The sequence below is a fragment of the Anas acuta genome, chromosome 2 (genome assembly GCF_963932015.1).
Source record: "Anas acuta chromosome 2, bAnaAcu1.1, whole genome shotgun sequence".
NCBI lineage: Eukaryota > Metazoa > Chordata > Aves > Anseriformes > Anatidae > Anas > Anas acuta.
Genome location: NC_088980.1, coordinates 78,955,834 through 78,975,220, shown reverse-complemented (window position 1 = coordinate 78,975,220; position 19,387 = coordinate 78,955,834). Strand labels below are relative to the sequence as shown.

Genomic DNA, 19,387 nt, shown 5'->3' with positions numbered 1-19,387 from the left:
ACCATCACCCTCTCTGAACTTGCACCCGTGCCAGGTTGTTTGTTGTAATATGCATGAATAATACAAATCAAATTAGGCTGTCGGTTACCCTTGGACACTTGCCTTAAAGTTACACCCTGCTGTCACTTAGAGTTGCACAGGTGTATGAGGGTGGTGCTACCTTTCTCTTGTGTTAAAACACACAATGACATTTCTTATTTCAAGCCATAATGATATGCTTAATATATGTCATTGCTGATGACTTTTTCCTTGGAACCAGCACCCACTGTTATTGTAAAGGCTTTATTTTGCCTATCTAAATTTCATGCTGTGAATGGGTAGGACTTGATTGACTAGCGTAAAACACTCATTCCATTAATCATCTCTTCAGTTACACATCAGCGATTGCTTCAGAAGCATGAAACTTGAGGCTGCCTGAAACAGGTCACTCTTCTGCTATAGCTCCAGCATCTGTCTCAGCCATGCTGTTGTGAATATATGGGTAACAATGATAATGTGCTGAAATCTGAAATCTACTTTTTCTACAACATGTATTTGGGATAAAACGAAAGGGAGGAAAGTACTTAACCACACGTCATTTGACTTTGTCTTGCATTTATGGTCCCTGAATTTGTCTCTCCTGCTCTAGAAAGCAAAAGACGAAGGTGTACCCCCTCTTTGCCGTGTAGTTAGCAGGTCCCAAACATCACGAGGCCTTTTTCAGTTTCCTCTGCCTCCCAGAAAGATGGGGATAAAATGGAGAATGGCTGACTAGTGTTTGGGCTGATAGCTCTGTCTCTATGGAATTGCTTATTCTCCTCAAAAGTGCAATATAGCAGAAACTAAGTTAGTCAGGAGGTATGTAAACTCTGGCTAGTAGTTGTGTATGCATTGGAAGCAAATTGCTTAAGTCATGAGTGGGGAAAAAAATGATTCTTTATAGTTCCTACAGTGACTATTTACGGTATAAGGACATCCCAGCCCTTTTTGAGGACAGAGAAGACTGGGTATAGACTAGATGATGTGAGTGGTTATCTGCAGCTGGGCTAAAGCTTGGTGGAACGTCAATGAGTGATGGTAGTTTGTGGGTGCTACTGCCACCCACATAGGCCACTTAGGTATGGGGTTATTGGACTTTTCTTTTCCAGAAACCTTAAAAAATAAGGGACCAACTGGAATGTGGCAGGATGTGACCCAACAATTTTCAGTTATTGACCTATAGCTGGATCATATTTTGACTTTGTGCTGAAGAAAAAAATAAAAAAAAAAAAGAGAACAAATGCTGCAACAGTAATAAATAAGTATTTCAAAATGCATTTCTGATTTTTAAAAATGTTGAGGAAAAACACTTTTAGAAGACTGAACCTAATTGTATTTAGTGGAATATTTTAATCATTTTGCAAGTATTCATACAGTCTCTTGGAGATGAGTCTCAGCAGTGGTCTGACCACAATTTATTATGACCACAGGGTCAAAACTACTTCTAAAATATTAAGTTGATGTCTTCTGATTTAAATGGACATGTAGATGCAGATAGCAAGCTTCTTTCTCTTCTCATTTTGCCCATCGTATTTCTTCTTTTCCCCCTTTCTGCCGGAAACAGGCCACCCAAGCCTTCAGACTGTTCCTTGTATGTTTACTGGAGGCTGGAGTCCAGAACTGGATCATGTTAAACTTTGAAGTTTTGCAAACCATGTGCCATGACCTGATGTGGATTTCAATACAAATTGCTTTGTTTTAATTAGCAGTACGATGGTTGAATGATTTATTTAAATGTATAGCGCTGCTGTGCATAAGCATGCTCTACTGATATAAACCTGACATACATATTTTTATCCTGCCTTTTTTAGTTTGCATCTAAAAATTGGCATAACCATTTAAACTCTCGCATGAGCACACATCAGTGTGCACAACTTTAATCAGCCAATTTAATTAAGTTGTCCTGGATTTGTGTGTGAAGAAGCTTTGTGGCAGGAGAAAGTTTGTTTAGTCTCTTTCTTCTTGTGCATCCATGCAGTCAGCAGCAGTTTATCAGCTCTACGAAAGGATTGTGCTTCCAAGGAAGGCTCCGTTCTGGGGGGAACAAGGTGTCCTCAACAACTTGGTAGATATCAGTGAAGTCTATATTTTGTTCAGACATCAGTAAAGCAGGTATTTGCTAGGCCTTCTAGGTACACTTTTATTTGCTTTTCCCAATACAAGGAGGGCTGTGATACCAACATTTCTTATGATACTAAGATTTACAGGTGTTAAAACCCACTTTCATGTTTAAATATTACGTTTTAAGCATTATAAACAACTTTTCAGTTTATTGTGAAAGTTTTTTAATGGGAAATCCATTACTGATCTTCCTAAATTTTTCAGTTGTAGCCAGGATGTATATTTACCAGAAAAACAGAAAGTTGGTTGGATTCTGGGAATGGAGTTATCTATTCCTTGTAAAGCTTGTCATTAGTATAACTCAGAATCAAAGGAAAATCAAGTTGGAGGAGAGCTCTAGTGGTATTTAGTCTAGCTCCCTGCATGTAGGAATGCCAGTTACAGCAGGTTGCTCAGGCCTTCCCAGGCCAGCATTGAGCATCTTGGAGGGCAGAAATGTGCCAGCCTCTTTTGGTACCTGTTCAAAGATCTGGCTGCACTCATGGTTTCCAAAGTGATAAAAAATAAGCAGTAAGTCCCAATCTTACTGGAATTTCCCGTGTTTCAAATTGTCCTTTGCCCTATTGTCGAATGTTTCTGAGAAGCCTGGCTCCATAACCTCTTCAGCTTCCTAGTAAAGAGTTGTAGGCCAAGCTTCTCTCAGCCTCATTGTTTATTCCCACCCCAAAAACTTCTTGAGGACACTTGGCTTAAATATACAAAGGAGATAATATCACTCAATAGAGCAAATAAAAGCTAAATGGAAAAAATAGAGAAAAATACACATTCAGTGGTGGCTTGGCAACTAGTGCCCACAGGTTTCAGGTTGTGTGAAAGGAGGCATTTAGAAGGCTATGAGCAAAGTGTGGGCACATGGTACAGCAACCACTTGAGCAAGGTTATTTGTTCGTGCCCCAACTGTTTTGTGTCTTTTTTCCCCCTCCTGCTTATCAGCTTGTCAAGTTTAGCAGCCTAAGATAATTCCTTGCAGTGAATTTTCTATTTGCAGCGTGTGATTTTAAAAATGTTCCATGGGATAAAGTTTGCATTTGCTCTTTGAGGAGATGCTGGCTCAAGTTACACTCTCCTTCCCTTTGCCTTATTCTCAATTAGCCTGAGGTTAGGCAAGTTGTTTTGGCTGCTGCTGCTTAGGGTTAAGAGGTGGCTGGTGCTGGGGGAGTGGGGCGTTTTTGGAGCATCACAGGAACTTCTCTAATATAAAGCCTTGCTTTCCTCTTAAAATATTCTTTTGCTTTGTTAAGCCTTGATGTGAAGTACCTTTCTTCTAATATTCATCTATGTTTTAAGATATAATTCCAGTAATTTCCTGTTTCTGTTCTGATATTTAATTAAAAATAAAACAGAACTATACAGTATCCTGTAAATTATTGGTGTGTGTTCTGGGAGGCTGCTTCAGTTTGTGGTCAAATTTGTGTAGGTGGACAGACCCATGTGGGAAATGGAAACATCTATAAAAATAATTATACTGCTTTCAAAACAATGCTACCAGATTTATTTCTTTTTTTCTCTTGTACCTTCATTTAAAACATGTCTGGGCTTGGGTAAGGCTATTTTTTTGTTTGGAGAAGAGCTGACGTTTGGATTGTGCAAATATCAGTCTGTGGCTAGGCTATATTCGGGGGGAAAAAGGGTAGAATTGAGTACTGTCATGGTATCCTGACACAGCTTACCATGGTGCTCTTTATGCCAACTTGGTTTTCTTCTTGGTGCAATGATTTTAGTTTACCCAAGGTGTGAGCTTTAGTTTTAGCAGCTCCACCACCATCACAGGTATGTGGTAGGTTGCTTTTCCCTTTGGCGACAGAAATGGTTTGTTGTCTACCAGCATTTTCCCTAGGCTCCTGTGTGAAATACAGAGACACTTTTCTCCGTTCCTGTTACTGAAAGGTCCTCTGGATGCTCTTTGAACTGAAACCTTACCCAACCTTGTTTCCTTGGGCAGTTCTTATTCTAGGGGGATCATGCTGAAATAGCTGCCTGCCTGCATTTTGCATTGCTGTAATGTGGCTGGTCTAAATCTCGATAGCCATGTCAAGACTCATACAGTCTCAGGGGAAAATCCCCCCCTGGCATCTGCCTCGGGGATGCTTAAGTAGGACATGTGCAAGGCAGATGTATGTTCTGTAGCGCTTGTATTTGCAAAGCGTGTCTTGTTTTGTTCTGTTTTAATTTGGTTCCTGCAAATGAGTTGTAGCTTGGTATCTCAGTCCTGCAGGATCTGCTTCCAAAGCAGCAGTAGGATTGAGAACTTTACTTCCAGCTTAAAAATCAGTAGAAATATGAAGCTGTAAGCGGAGCTCAGGAATGGTGCATAGTTGCATACAGGTAGGAGGCAAAGAAGGGTTGATAGAGTCATCTGGTATACCTCCCTAATGGGAACTAGAAAAAAATAAAATTAAGTGTTGCCTGTCCTAAATAAGCTGAAACCTTGGACTGACTACATTGATGGTAGTAAGTAAATTGGGAAGCAATTTTTTCTTCGTAACTACTGGTATTTTGATGCAAAACCAGCTGCATTTTAGTTTTAATAGGCTTCCTGTCATCGTTGTCCATTCTTCTCAGATTAATATCTTAATGGCTTATTCCATACAGAGCTTCTTTAATTCTTCAAGAAGTAATCAAACATTGTTCTCTGCGCTAAATGAAGAAAAAGTGGTCCTGTTCATGCATTTGCTAGGCATAGACACGAATGGACATGCTCATCGGCCAAACTCAAGGTAATTGGAGAGGTTAAATATATCTTTCTTATTAATGTTGAGTGCATACAGAAACTTTTTCTTGACCTTGCTCTTTATCAAGCCCCAAACAAGACTTGCAGTCCTGGGGGTTTCTACAATAGGCCGTGTATGTCACCATGATTACTTATGCTCTGAATTTTGGGAGGTTTCTTGTTTTAAGGTCTTCTCTATAGACGTTTTTTTATTATTATTATTGTTGGGTTTTTTTTGCTATATATGTACACCTTATGCTTGGTTCTAATTCTCTACTCAAATCTGTTTGTTTGTTTTTTTTAGCAGGTCCTCTAATTCAGTTTATACATGATCTAGAGGATCTGTAGGGACCTGCATTTTCACATGTAAAATGTAAACATTTTTTTTTGGATTCTGCATGGCTGAAAGTTTGTAAGACTGGTTCTGCAGAAAAAAGTAAGATCAAAAATATCGATGCTGCAATTTGTCAGGCATCCTTTAGCTTTCCTAGGATGCTTGAATGAAGTTTAGATTATTAACAGTATTCATCATCAATTCACCTTGAAGTAGGGTATTTGAGAGATTTGTTTTTGTTTAGTCAAATGTTTTGTATATAGGATTTTATATTTTTTCTTTTCTCCTGATCCTTGCATACTTTCAAAATCCTTGTTCTGATTTTCTACGTCATTCCAAAGCTTATGTTTGTTGTATGTCTCACTTTCTTTTCTATTTTGGTGTTTTCAAATTGACTTTAGCAACAGCAACAAATAGAAAATTGGTTGGCCAACAGTTAATCTTTGCTACTGTCTCTAAAAAATGCATGCTTTTTTTGGTTTAGCCTCTGACTCAAACTCTGGGATCTGTGCTGATATATGAATAGTCTCAAAGCAGTTCCTGCGTTGTGAGGTCTTAGTTACTAGTGTAAAATAACTTCTGAAACTTCTAATTTAATGTGTTTGAATTTTCCAGAATTCTTTATTATGATTCTTAATTGTTAGAATCACAGAGTGGTTTGGGTTGGAAAGCACCTTAAGGACCACCTGGTTCTAACCCCATGGGCAGGGACACCTCCCACCAGCCCAGGCTGCCCACAGCCCCATCCAGCCTGGCCTTGAGCACCTCCAGGGATGGGGCAGCCACAGCTTCTCTGGGCAGCCTGTGCCAGCGCCTCACCACTCTGAGTGAAGAATTTCTTCCTTATATCTAAACTAAACCTACTCTTTTCTGGTTTAACCCCCCCCCCCCCCCCCTTGTCCTGTCACTACACTCCCTGGTAAATTTGCTTCATTACTATGGGTAATAAGCTGTCCACCATCAAGGACCGGTTAGATTTGCAATACAAATAAAAAGCCATTGAGCCTGTAGTTCAAGGGACTTTCAAACTGCAATGTGGCAGTTCAGTATCTCACATTAGACTTAGCAGAGGGGGAGTTTTACATCTCGAATGTCTTTTGTTACCTTGAGGTTCTGTGAGGAATAAAGTTGGGCATAATTACTGTGGATAACTTGCTTTATACCGAATGCAAAAGCTACCTTGAATCTAATAACTTTTTTTTTTTTTCTCCAGGGAGTACAAGGAGAATATTAGAAAAGTTGATGAGGGTGTGAAAGAAATTGCTTCGATGCTTGAAAGCTTCTATGGAAATGATGGAAAAACTGCATTTATCTTAACTTCTGACCATGGAATGACAGATTGGGGTGAGCATTTTTAAATGTTGACAGTCAGCTGAGTTAATGAGTGGGAGTGGGGTGTGGGATATACATCTGGAGTGGGATTAGAGCGCTGTCCTGTTAGAAGCTTTGGAGCTTCTGCTTTGATCTGATAAATATTGCTTGTGTATGAACCCCAGGAGAATTAGGAAATGGTTAATGGGGGCTGCAGGGGCCCTCATCAGTCCTGTGACAGCTGGGTTGCAGATCTTGTTATAAGTTGCCCCCTTAATTAATTTTCAGAGAGCATTGCATTAATAATAGAAAGGAATTTATTGAGTAAGCAACAGCAAGCAAAACAGCGCTGGGCGGCCGGGGAGTCTCGGCTCCGCCAACGGCGCGCACCTCACCCCCCCCAGGGTCCCTTTTTGTATCTTGGTGATTTCAGGATTACGCAGCACGTCTGGGTATGTTCTGCGACTGCGCGCACTGTTGCTAGGGGGTCGTCTCTGTCCCTCTGGTGGTCGTGAAGATGAAGGCCGTAGTCTTCCTCGGCGTTGTGGTTCAACTTCTTTCTTTATTTGGTCATGTTGGCCCAGCGTGAGACAGGAAAGCAAGATGTTGATACACTAGTTTAACAACTTATCAGGAGATGGTTACATGAGCTTTGCAGCAGTGTTTTTTGAACAAAAGAGGCTACTGAGATGCAGAAGGAGAGAAGGGGAGAGGGTTCTTTTTTTTTTGTTACATTAAGCAAAGGAATTTTCATAGTGTCTAGCCAAGCATTATACAGCTCCTTACTTCAGCAGGGAGTTTTCACAACTCCTGTTCCTCAAACAGAACTCCTTGTTTTTACAAAAGACAATGAACAAACATTTATTGTGTATTACAGATCTGAACAGAACAGACAAAAAAAAAAAAAAAAAGGAAAGGTGGGGAGCCTGACGGGGAGCTGGTGACCAAGTTTTCTGGGGTGGTCTGTCTTCCCACTTTTGCTTTTAGGTACAGCAGGAAGGATGGGACTGCTGCGTGATCTTCTAGAAGAGGCTGGTGCTGGAGAGTAGGAGGAGCAGCTGTGAGAACAGGAGAGCGGGGCAGGTGGCCAGCCAGGCTGGTACTCACAGGGGGCACTTGTGAAGGGCACAACCATAGCTGCTGAAGGACTGGGGGCAATTCTGGTGTAACAAGACTTAAGGCAGATGAGGAGGGTTTCCTGTGGTCCTTTAGACAATTCTTTTTCCTTTTTGTCTTTTTTTTTTTTCCTCCAATAATTTTAAGAACATTCCTGTCCTTGCATGCTCCCAACTGAAGTGATAGGTCTGTCTTAATACGCTGTGTGTGCTCATAGCTATTAATTGTGACACTTCTGAGTCAAGGTGTGGTCACGCCAAAATTCAGCATCTTACAGTGTGTGAAATCCTGCACTTTTCTAACGGATGCTACGCAAGCTTTCTGTTATCAGAGATGACAAAAGTGTTCATATCTATTCAAAATCAGCTGAATTGCCATCTGCTCATTTGCAAAATGGTCTGCTTTGAATATTATTTATTGCTGAGCTGGCTGCCACTTAAAATAAAATTTGTTTGATTATTTTTTTTGTTTAAAGTATTAATTTTTAATATATTTGTATGCAAGTGTCTGTATATATATATATATATAGATATCATGATATATATGATCAAAGGGACCTCAGGAAATCCAACCACCTACTCAAAGCAGGCTCAGTTTTGGGATCAGACGAGGCTGCTTGGGCTTTATCCAACAGGGCCTTGAAATCCTCGAAGGCTGGAGCCTGTACAGCCCCTTTGAGCAGCCTTTTCCATTCCTTGGCTGCCCTTATGAAGGGAAGGAATACACTTCCATTACCTGCAGTCTGACCACCCTCTGTTTCAACTCATGCCTATTTTCTCTCATCCTTCTGCCACATAGCACAGCGTAGACCTGGTTCCATCTTCCTGCACTCACCGGCGCTGCAGTACAAGCAGGCCAAGTACAAGTTCATGTCCCACCACACACACACACCCCCCTCAAAAAAAAAAAAATCTTGTCCAGGTTAAACAAATCCCAGCACCTCAGCCTCTCCTCACAAGGCATATGTTCTGACCAGTTTGGTGGCCTCTCACTGAACTTGTTCTAGAGGAGGGCCATGAAGATGATCAGAGGTCTGAAGCACCTCTCCTACGAAGAAAGGGCTGAAAGAGCTGGGGCTGTGCAACCTAAAGAAGAGAAGGCTGTGGGGTGACCTTATTGCAGCTTTTCAGTGCTTCCTGGAGGGTTTTCAGTACTTATTGGAGGGGACTTGAAGTTGGAGAGCAACTCTTTGCTCTGTCAGATAATGACAGGACAAGGGGGAATGGTTTTAAACTGTAAGAGGGGATATTTAGATTGGATTTTAGGAGGAAATTTTTCACTCCGAGGGTGGTGAGGCCCTGGCACAGGCTGCCCAGAGAAGGTGTGGATGCCCCATCCCTGGAGGTGCTCAAGGCCAGGCTGGATGGGGCTTTGGGCAACCTGGTCTGGTGGGAGGTGTCCCTGCCCATGGCAGGGGGCTGGAACCAGGTGGTCCTTAAGGTCCTTTCCAACCCAAACCACTCTGTGATTTGTTCCAGTTGGTTGATGTCTTTCCTGTTCTGGAGGGTCCAAAATTGGATGCAATGCCTAGAGGCTGCCTCAGAAGCCCTTACTGGGGGAGAATAATCCCTTGCTTGGATCTATTCCCTGGTAACACAGCCCAGGGTGCTGTCGGCCTTCCTTGCTGCAAGAGCATGCTGCTGGCTCATCAGCAGCTTGCTGTCTGCAGAGTGTCCTGCGTACTCTTCAGCAGGTGTGTGAATATAAAATGAATGCCATCTTAAGGTATTCAGAGGCCTGTCTTTCATCTGCATCAGCCTGGATTAGTTTTCCAGTTAGTGCATGTTTTTGATTCAATAGCTGAAAACAGGTCAGCTTTGCTGTTAGTTTGGAAGAGCAGGTAGTCTTGTTAATAAAATGTATTTATATATATTCTGATGCGTTCTCATTATGTACTGGAACCTTTGAAGGGGGAATGAAAGGTGACAGGAGTTAAGACTTCAGGCTTTGAGAACTGCTCTGCCACAGTCCTCTGTCATTCCCTCCTGTCAGAAGTGAAAGCTTGATCTTCAGCCAGGCGTGTCAGTGACTTTAGAGCTGACTTGAGTGAATACAAGAGCAAACCTAAAGAAGAGGCAGGGGCCCATCGCCAGCCTTCTGAAGGCTACTGCAGCGGGTTTTTATTCAGGCTTGTGGTATCCACAAGTGCTACAGTCTTTCAGTGACTATTTGCAGAATGGGGTGGGCACCAGATTTATTTAAATAATTAAGACGTTTGGGAGTATTTCCAGCTGTTGTTAGCAAGGGCTGATAATAATCACTTGCTTTCTCAGTCTGACTCCGTGATTTTGCTTTAAGCTGACCTCAGAGGGGATTCCTGACTGCTAACACAGGCAGTCCCACACCGACCCTCATCACAGCCTCTTGTTCCTGCTGCCCTCCTGGCAAACATACCGCTGTGCTGGACAGCACAGAAACCTAAACCAGCAGCACCATCTCCTTCCCTTTCCCCTTAAAAAAGTGTCTGTTTTGGGGGTGCTGGCAGGTGGTACAGGGAATCGACCCAGCTGCAATAATTCATTCCATAGTTCAGATTCGACTGAAACCTGGTCCTTAAAATAGGCCGGTGGGTACAGCTGCCTTGCTCAGCTACATCTGTCTTGCAGTGTTAATGGAGGCACACTCACTAAAATGCTGATGGAGCTGGTGGCTCAGATAAAATGAAAGCTCACCAAAACCCGTACTTCCCTCCTGTGATACAAGGAAATAGCTGATGCATGGAGGAAGTGTGACCTCCATCTGTTCTTTTCCCAAACTCTGTGAGGAGGAGTATTTGCTGCTGTTGAGCCCAGAGAATGCCTTCCAAGGGATTTCTGTACGTCTGAAATCTTATTTGCAGACCAGCGTGGCTGTTTAAAGAAAGTAGAGCTGGCTTTTCAGTTCTGCCATAGCAATTGTACAGGCAACCTCAGTGCTATTCCCAAATTTATATCAAATTGTTTTTTACTTTAAAAAAATTAAAAAAAAATAGCCCTTGAAGCAAGGGCCAATTCTCTATCCTCTTGAATGATTAAAATATACATACAGAGGGGGTCTACACACACACAAATAAATCGTATAGTCTTGTAGCATGTGCCATGACCAGCATAGTTTGTATAACCATCTCATTACTTTTGAGACTGGATTATGTCACTGCTGTGGCACCTCACCTGCTGAATCCAATGACCAAAGTTTCTTTCAAGCTTGTGTGGTTTCTGCTTCAGTGCAGCTGTGTTGAGATGTTGTAGTTTGTTTTCTCCTTTGGGTAACTGATATGTTAATCTTTAGGAAATTAAATTTCTCAGGGAAGGACGTGCTGTTTCATCAGTTCTTAAAGTGTGCTACCAGGCTTTAAAACCTTAAAAATGAACTCGCATCACTGGGAAAGGATGGCAGATGCTATGTATCTTGTCCCTTGGTTTTGAAATTGAAGTTTAATCCGTATTTGAGTACCACAGAGATCAGTTCTGTGTGATTTCTAGGCACATAACTAACTAATTGCTCTAATCAACCAGCTCTGGTTTCCATGGAGCATTCAGGGACAGGCACATGCAACAGGATTTCAACAGGTGACTCTTCTGTACTTTAAGGCTTTTGAACACTTTGGCTTTAGCTTCTGTATTAACAGTTTCCTTTTTTTTTTTTCATATACAACATTTTATTTGGATAGGCTTGACCTGAGTGATACCAGTTTCCCAACCTCATTCAACCTTGAGTTTTGATCCTGTAACAATCTTAACATAAGTTCAATACTAAAAACTGTGTGTGTGAACATTTATTTATTACACTATGCATGATGAAGCTTAGGTTGTTTTTGGTTTGGTGTATTTTAGGTTCCCATGGAGCTGGCCATCCCTCAGAGACTTTAACACCCCTGATTGTTTGGGGTGCTGGAGTGAATTATCCACAGAAAGTCACATCCCAGGTCTTTGAAGACAATTTTTTGAAAGGTATGTAAAATATGAAACTTAAGTGTGAGGTTTTAGTGGAAAGGGCAGTGTTCAGCAGTTATACCTGTTAAGCTTCACTGACTTCTCTTCCATTACAGTAAATGTGACTTGCTTTGTGCGAGAAAGTGTAGAAAGAAAAGGTGACAAGATGTACATGTGGAGGCTATAGCAAAACTGGATAGATAATATCAGAGTCATTTCTTCTTGAGTCATGGAACTGAGGACTTTCTCTTTGCATACAGAAGACTATTAACACTCTTAAAATTTAGTTACGGAGGAGACTTGCTTCTTCAGAAGACTCCTAGAGGTTACAAGTTATTTGTACAGAAACATAAATTGACGGGTCCAAAGACCTCTTTCTAGCTCCACGGTAGAATCCTGGGAACTTGCCTGGAGCATCTTATCTCACATTCATCCTTGTGGCTTTTGAGGAAATACAAACAGTCTTTCTCAATGAATAACTGTGACTATTTTACTGTTAATTTTCCCATTTGTAACTTACCTAAGGAAAGTAAACACTGCTATTTAAGATAATAATAATAAATATTTCAAAACTGTAAATACTGGTTTATTGGAATTTCCTTGGGATTTGAAAATCAGATGTGATTAACTGCATAAACTCTTCCTTTTTCATGTCTTTGACTTCTGTAGCCTGCTCTGTTTCTTAAGATGCCTTGAATCTCTCATGGTGTTGCTTGGGATCAAATGACTTAATATTTTATTGGATTGTTTGTCAAGCTGCGTTAGAGAAGAGAAAATGGGCAAAAATGACTTCAGACATGGGGTTTTAACCCCACCTTGCTCTTGAGAAGGTATTTGGTAACAGATTAAACAGGACTTGTCCAGCGTAGGCCGTGTACATGTTGTGCTCATTATTCCCTGCTATAAAATTAGAGCATGTCAGATAAAATTGAAAATTAGTTGTACAAGAAACAATGGGAAAAAATGAAAACAACAGATTTTGGTGTCTGGTGGCTGATCTGCTAGACTTTGAAGGACACTTAGTGTCTTTGTTTATCCATAACAGATGATTTTTGCAGCTGTTGCAGTTTTGATTTTTAACAGCTTTAGTACCAGCATTTGATTTCAAGTAATGATGAAAATGGTGTGAGAGCACTTCAAAGAAGATGACTGTTGAGCTATCTAGGTACACAATGGAAAAAGGGGGTTGGCTGCTACCAGTTAGGATATGTTTATTTTCCTTAAAGGGGGAAATGTCTGCACCCTGCTGTGCCTGCTTCATGTTTTCCTTGTAGTGGTGTTTGGGTTTTTTTTGTTGTTGGTGGTATATATATATGTTTTATTTTTTTTAAAGCCCTTCATTCCAGGCTTGTTCTGCAGCTTTCCAGCTGGCAATCACAGTGCTGTTTGGCTTAGGCACTGGTTACAGGTTCTTAATTGTCAGGAATAATCTCTCTTTGAGTTCTAAGTGTCTTTGAATATATTGAGAGTTGTAATCTCTATTGGAGTAATAACTATCCTCTAAAAAGTGAATACGCTCTCTGTGGTAGTATGTTACATTCTGGCAGTGTATTACAGCTTCCAGTGGGCTAAGTAGCCTAAAAGAAAAGAAAAAATTGTTGAAATGGAACGTGACACTTTCTCAGGTCAGTACAGTTCAGCTACTCCGTTAAGTTACAAACCCATACGTTTTCATAAAACTGAGATATGCAAGAAAAAAATGATTAAAATATTTTTTTTTGAAGAGTTCTCTGAATTTGCCTTTCCTGCTCCATAGAAAAGAAGCTGAAAGGGCAGCATCTAGATCTGCCACCCAGGAGTGCAACCCAGGCTGGGCAGTCTGGGAGATGTCCTGTTCCTCGGGAACACTTGGATTCAGTGTCTTACGGTGCCTGGTCCAAGGCATGTGGCTCAAATTATTCTCCTCTTGAAAATATATAGACAAGGGAAGCAGAGACATAAAAGTTTCTGGGTTTGCTAGAAGCTTCTCCAGCAGAGCTATGGTTTCTTCCTTCCCTAGACACGCTGTATGTATATAGACTGTTTTTCTACATTTTTGATTGAGAAACGTTATTTAGAAGAGAAAAAACATTGCTTTTAAATAATAAAAATCTAGGTGAGAATCTGTCTCTAGAAATATAAACCTGCTTCCTGCTCTGGGAAGCAAAAGGAAACAAACTTGCTCATTTTGGTGCAAGTTTAATACAGGATTCCTGATAAATACTGATAATCCTGCCCTGTGTTGCTATGGGAACTCGTTGCAACTATTTCTTACCGCTGTTAAGCTGCGTGGCTGCTGTTCAGGGTGCTCTGAGCACATAAATAACGGGGAACTTGCAGTCGGGTCCCTGAAGCTTGCAGTGGTACGAGCTAATTGCTGACAATAAGCGTGGCACAGGCAATACTCAAAGTAGGGACGTTTGGGTCTGGTGCTGACAGGGTGTATTGAAGGACACGAAAAGGATGCAGTCCGGGATTTGAATGCCTATTGTTGCTTGGGAAAATAATGAGGCTGGGCCAGAACTGGGAAATACGGTTTACCAGCGCTCTTAACAAACCCTGTTTCTGCTGCCCTTAAACTTTGATTCATTTAAACCCAGAGGATGGCTGTAGACAAGGTGCTGATGTTGGGAGCGGTGTAAGTGAGGCGGCTGCGGTTCTGAGATGCTGGGCAGAGCCCTGCCGGCATCTGTGCTGCTTCTGTGGTGCCGTTTGGGCAAACAGCATTAGCAGGGCAGCAACTGCTCCACTTAGCTTTGCGTGTTCTTTTTTTTTTTTTTTCTAAGCTTGAGTTACCAAAATTGTAGGGTTTGTTGTTTGTTTGTTTTTCTTTCTCATATTATTGCTGCAGGTATTGGGTAAGCTAATTTAAACACTAGGAAAAGGCATGGAAGAAAAGCCTTAACTTCGTTTTGAAATAGCTCTCTACCCCCAGTGAAAACAGCAAATTTCCTCTTCATTTCCTTAGAGGTTAATGGAGAGCAGGAAAATGCTGTTTTCAACCAGCTTTTTGTATGATGCACCATAGCTTCAGGGGTTTGTCTCCGTCTCCATTGTAGTTGTTCTGATTACTAAATTGTTGAACTTTTCCCTTGAGCTTGCTTTTAGCTAGTATTGCATATGGCACACATGAAGTATGATTGTACCACTCTGTATGGGTACATTAGAAACCTTTGGATAACCTTAAAAAAAAAAAAAAAAGACACTTGAAGAGATTTAAACAGTCCTCCTAAACCTGAGTTTGATATTTTAGTTGGTACAGAAGGTAACACATCACTTTCTGTGCTGTGCTGAAAAAAGTTAAAAAGCTTGGACTTTCTTCAACTGATCTGGGTCACAATTGCAGGCAGCAATTTATCCTGGTGGATAAAAGGAAATGTGAACTGAAATGAATGCATTTTATTGTTTCTGCCTGTTGTGTTCCATCCATAACCTCTCCTAAGCTAGCATCCTAAAGCCAAATTAGAGTTTTCTTTAGTAACAACACTGTTCAGAAAATGCCATCAAGACATTAAATGTCATTTGAATTATCCCTTTCAAGTCTATTTAGACTATTTGTTCATGTGCTCTGTTATTTCTTGCAGAGTGGAAACTGGAGAACCTGAAGAGGCTGGATGTCAATCAGGTATCAAACATACCTAATTTAAGAACTTGTAAGCTTCCAAATGGAGTTTTGTGCAATTTAAACTAATTGAGGGAACTTGAATGAATTTTCACCCCATTTTTAATTGCGATAATATGCCTTTTTAGAAGGAGTGCAGTACAATATGTCAGGTATTCCTTGCAAGCTCAGTGTCAGTTATCTGAATGTAACTTGAATAGCATCTGTTTTCAGAGTGGGATTTGGTTTTGCAAGCTTTTAGAAATAGCTTGTGATGCCTTCCTTCAACTTCCTGCTTTTTAAAATATTTTGGATCTGAGCTATTGCCTGCTGCTATGGAAGGTGCCTGGCTAAACACAAGAAAGTACAGTCCGATGGCCACGATTCCCAAGCTATCAAGCATCTGCATGCTTTTTGCTACATTTAAGTTAACCAGCTTTATGTTTAGTGTTGTTTTTCAGAGCTATTTTGCTGTCTTTGTCACTTTGCTGTATTTTTGTCACTTTTTTCAGAAGTTGCTGTCACTTATGAATCAAAACCAATTCTTACTGTATCGTTGAGCTGTTTTTTTTAACAAAGTCTGTAGTTATGGCCCAGCCACTTGGCTCTTTAGACAAATATGTAGCGTTGCACTGTAAAGGAAGAAGAAAAGGACAACTTAACCCTTGATACTAAAACAGTCAAGCTTTTATAAATCAAGGAGATAATGTACACCTGTGCACTGGCAACTTGATTCTTCCTTTATCCCATCCTGTGAAACCCAATGTACGAATAAGACTCCAAACATGATAAAACAGTGGAAAGAAACTTTTACTGGAAGGTTAAAGTTGGAAAAGCTTTGGATAAGCTGTGTTCAGCAAAACCCTAGTATGAATTTAGAGATTTCTGCTTATATTATACTACATACTCTCTGACTATAAACAAATACTGTTTTGGAGTCTGCATCTGCACAGTAAACATAAGGCTGCAGCAGAGCCTTTGATTTCAGCATAGTTTCTTCAGATTTATGGTGGAGAAAAAAAAAGAATTTTGGTGTATAGTTACATACTAAAGAAAAATATAAACCTAGTGAAAGTCCAGTGTTTATCATCATAAGCAGAAGGTAATGGTAACTTGTTTTCTGAGAAGCCTCGATGTAGATATAGGGACCTTCTTGAGGGCTAAGGGCTGAGTGGGCACAAGAAAAAATATAGAGCCCCTCTTTGAAGGGGAGAAGTTGAGTAATCCTCCCTGTGAAAACCTGGGAGGAGGAGCGTTTTGAAAAACAAAAATTTGGTGTATTACTTAAAGCTGTAAATACGACATGAGTGCTTTCTGTGGTATAAGTTGTCATAAAGCAGTATGCTTCTGAGTGCAGTGAAGAAGGTACTGAATTCCCATGAATAAATACCTTTTTTATTTTGCTTTTTAAACTAAATATATAGTCTTGAAACTTTTATCAGTAGTGGAGGCTCAACGTTTTGTGATGACTACAAGAAACAGTAAACAAAATATTATGAAGTAGTGATGTTATAACTTCACAGTCTCTTACCATTTACTGTTACAAATGTAGATACGTTAAAATTAAACTGAATTTATTAGTTTTAGAAGCTGGAATTGTGTTAAAATGGGATGCTTCTGTTTGCACAGGCTGATATAGCGCCGCTGATGGCTTCCCTTATTGGTGTTCCTTTCCCCCTGAATTCTGTGGTAAGTAGTACAAATGTCTTACCATATTATGGGAATCTGCGTGTCTTAAAGGAAGAGATTTTGGGGATGAGATAGAAGGGAAAAGATTACAGTTCTGGGAAATTGCTCGAGGGTATGAGACTGCTTATAGTTTTAATTTTATGTGCATACATTTTCACTTTGGAGCATGAACTTAATCTTCTTATATATTATATAGTGCTTTAATTTGGAAAGGCAGTCGATCCTTTTATAACCTGCAACCCTACCCTGTTAAGCTATGTAAAAGGTTTCTGTTTGTTTGTGTTGGTTTTTTTTTAGGGATGGTAAAAATGCAATATAGTTTGAATAACATTTGAGTTTGATCAAGAAAGCTGAATCTGTAAACAGGATAGTTCTTGCAATCTAAGGTTTAATTATTTCTTGTTTAATTTGATGTGATGAGGTGTTTTTTTTTTCAGATGGTATCTTGTGCTTTTAATTTCGTAAACAGTGAGAGAACAGTCTTCACTGAGATAGCTTTTTCTTTGAAATTGCTTCCTATGTTTTTGTGTAGCCCAAAGGTTGTCTAATAAATACCTAATTGGCAATTAGCATTGCATCAGCATGCTTCTCATTTTCCATTTGAAACATCAATATATAACACATTTTCAAAATATTTCTTCTGCAAGCTCTGCCCCAGTCCCTGTGTCTTGCACTTATTGCTGGATGTACAAATGAACCTGAGAAAAGTGTCCTAACACTCACTTTCTCATCCTGAGTACTGGGCAAGTCAGGACCAAGCAAGGGTTTGAATGGAAAACTTCTAGATATTTTTTTAAAATGGCATATGAGGAGTGGTTGAGGCTTTATTACTATATAATATGTAGTTTAATTAACAGTTTGCATTACATGCCTTTGTGTTCCTGTGAGAGCTGGGATAATACAAGCAGTCTTTGCAGTGCTAATAAATGATGTGAGAGCATTGTTAGGTGTTACAGCAGTTATTTAAGTAGTAATTTGAAGCACTCTTACTGCTCATTTGGCCCACCATAGAGTTAGAGAAATTCCTGTGTCTTCCCTTAAATTTTTAACATTTATTTATGTATTTATTTATTCTTCCCCAGGGAACCCTGCCTCTGGAATATCTGAACAACAGTGCTCATTTCAAAGCTGAGAGCATGTTTACCAATGCTGTTCAGGTTCTCGAGCAATTTAAGGTAATCAAACATGGTGAAAAAGAGAAATATTTCTTTGAATAATAATTATTATTGTTCTGTGTGAAATAATTATACTGGGCCACGCAGTGTATATGGCACGCTGTAATTTAAAGGACTAAAGTTGTATGCGTATACTAGCTGATACTAGCTGTGAACTGTATCTGAAGAGGTTTGAAAGACTTCAGTAAAACATCTCCCTAGTAAGGGAAATGAGCAACTTTTTCTTGATTTGGATCTTAATGCTGATGTTTATTGATGTTAGTGTAAACCTGCAGCAGTTCGTAGGTAGGCCTGAAGCTGAGCACTAATTTCTGCTGTTGGTGAAGGAAAATTTCCTTTTCAGCAGTGGTTGGGAGACAAGGCTCTACAGCAGACCAATAAACAGATCAAAAAGTAACAGGCACATGTCCATTAAGGAAACAAAATTAGTGTGTTAATTAACCTTTAGATTATGCTTAATATCTGTTGTATGCTTTGTAAACGTTTCTCTGCTTTCTATCTTGATTTGTCTCATATTGGATATTGTAAGAACATGTATGTGGTCCAAAAGTGTGTGTGTGGGGGGGGTTGTTTCACTAGATGCTGTTTAACTGTGGATTAAAATCCTAAAAAAACACAAATCCTAAAAGTCTGTTTTGGCAAGACATGGAAATGCTTTGAAGGAAATTTATCATCTCCATGGACAGGAAGCAGAGGCATGTAGAACCGTCAAGAAAGCATGTGATGATGGCAGAGCAAGGCACTCACTTGAGATAATGATGTAACATGATGATTAGTGCCTTCAGCACCTTCTGTCCCTTGAACGGACAGGTTCCCAAATTATTAAAAGGTTTATGTGGTTATCAAATTGGCCATGTCAACAGCAGAGCTGCTTTCCAATCTCTGGTGGTGGAGAGCTGGCATGTAGCAGAGGAAGTGACTAGCTGTTGGGGTGTGAAGTTGAAGTATGCTGGTAGAGCCTCCACAGTTGGAAGACCTCTGCTCTAAGTATTGAACATGGAAATTGGCTCTTTTGGGTTAAATTGTTGTCTCAGGGACTACTTAAGAAAAAAGTAGTTGTAGTCCTCCTTGTCTTTATTTTTATTCTGTAATTTTGTTGTGCTAAGCTATTTTCTTGTTGGGTAGCTTCTTTCTAGAATTGTTTTGGAAGGTTTGTTGGTGATTTCTGTTTGCATTTCTTTGCTGAAGCAGAAGTAGCACACTAGACATGCCAAGTGGGTTTTTACTTTTCCTTTTGATGGACTGACCAGACCACAGTTTGTACTCCCTGGAGAGAGGACGTTGTGTTGGATGGATAGGATGAGACATGTGGGTTGCTACTTCAAGCTGTCAGATTCTGGAAGCAGTGTGCAAGAAAGTTCTTTCCTCTGCTTTATGCCAGCAGTCAAACTCAAGTCAAACTGGTGCAGGAGACCTTAAAGA

The 19,387-nt window shown here is 40.2% G+C and overlaps 1 protein-coding gene across 6 annotated transcripts in view; it reads left to right on the top strand.

Moving 5' to 3' along the window:
• The window catches only part of PIGN (phosphatidylinositol glycan anchor biosynthesis class N), a 105,609-nt gene that overhangs the window by 23,233 nt on the left and 62,989 nt on the right, over window positions 1–19,387 (top strand). For all 6 annotated transcript variants that reach the window (XM_068670892.1, XM_068670894.1, XM_068670891.1 and 3 more), the window contains exons 6-11: window positions 4,732–4,856; window positions 6,397–6,527; window positions 11,423–11,539; window positions 15,085–15,125; window positions 16,731–16,790; window positions 17,873–17,965. In XM_068670892.1, the coding sequence (XP_068526993.1) occupies window positions 4,732–4,856; window positions 6,397–6,527; window positions 11,423–11,539; window positions 15,085–15,125; window positions 16,731–16,790; window positions 17,873–17,965 (567 nt within the window). The remainder of the gene's footprint in view (window positions 1–4,731; window positions 4,857–6,396; window positions 6,528–11,422; window positions 11,540–15,084; window positions 15,126–16,730; window positions 16,791–17,872; window positions 17,966–19,387) is intronic.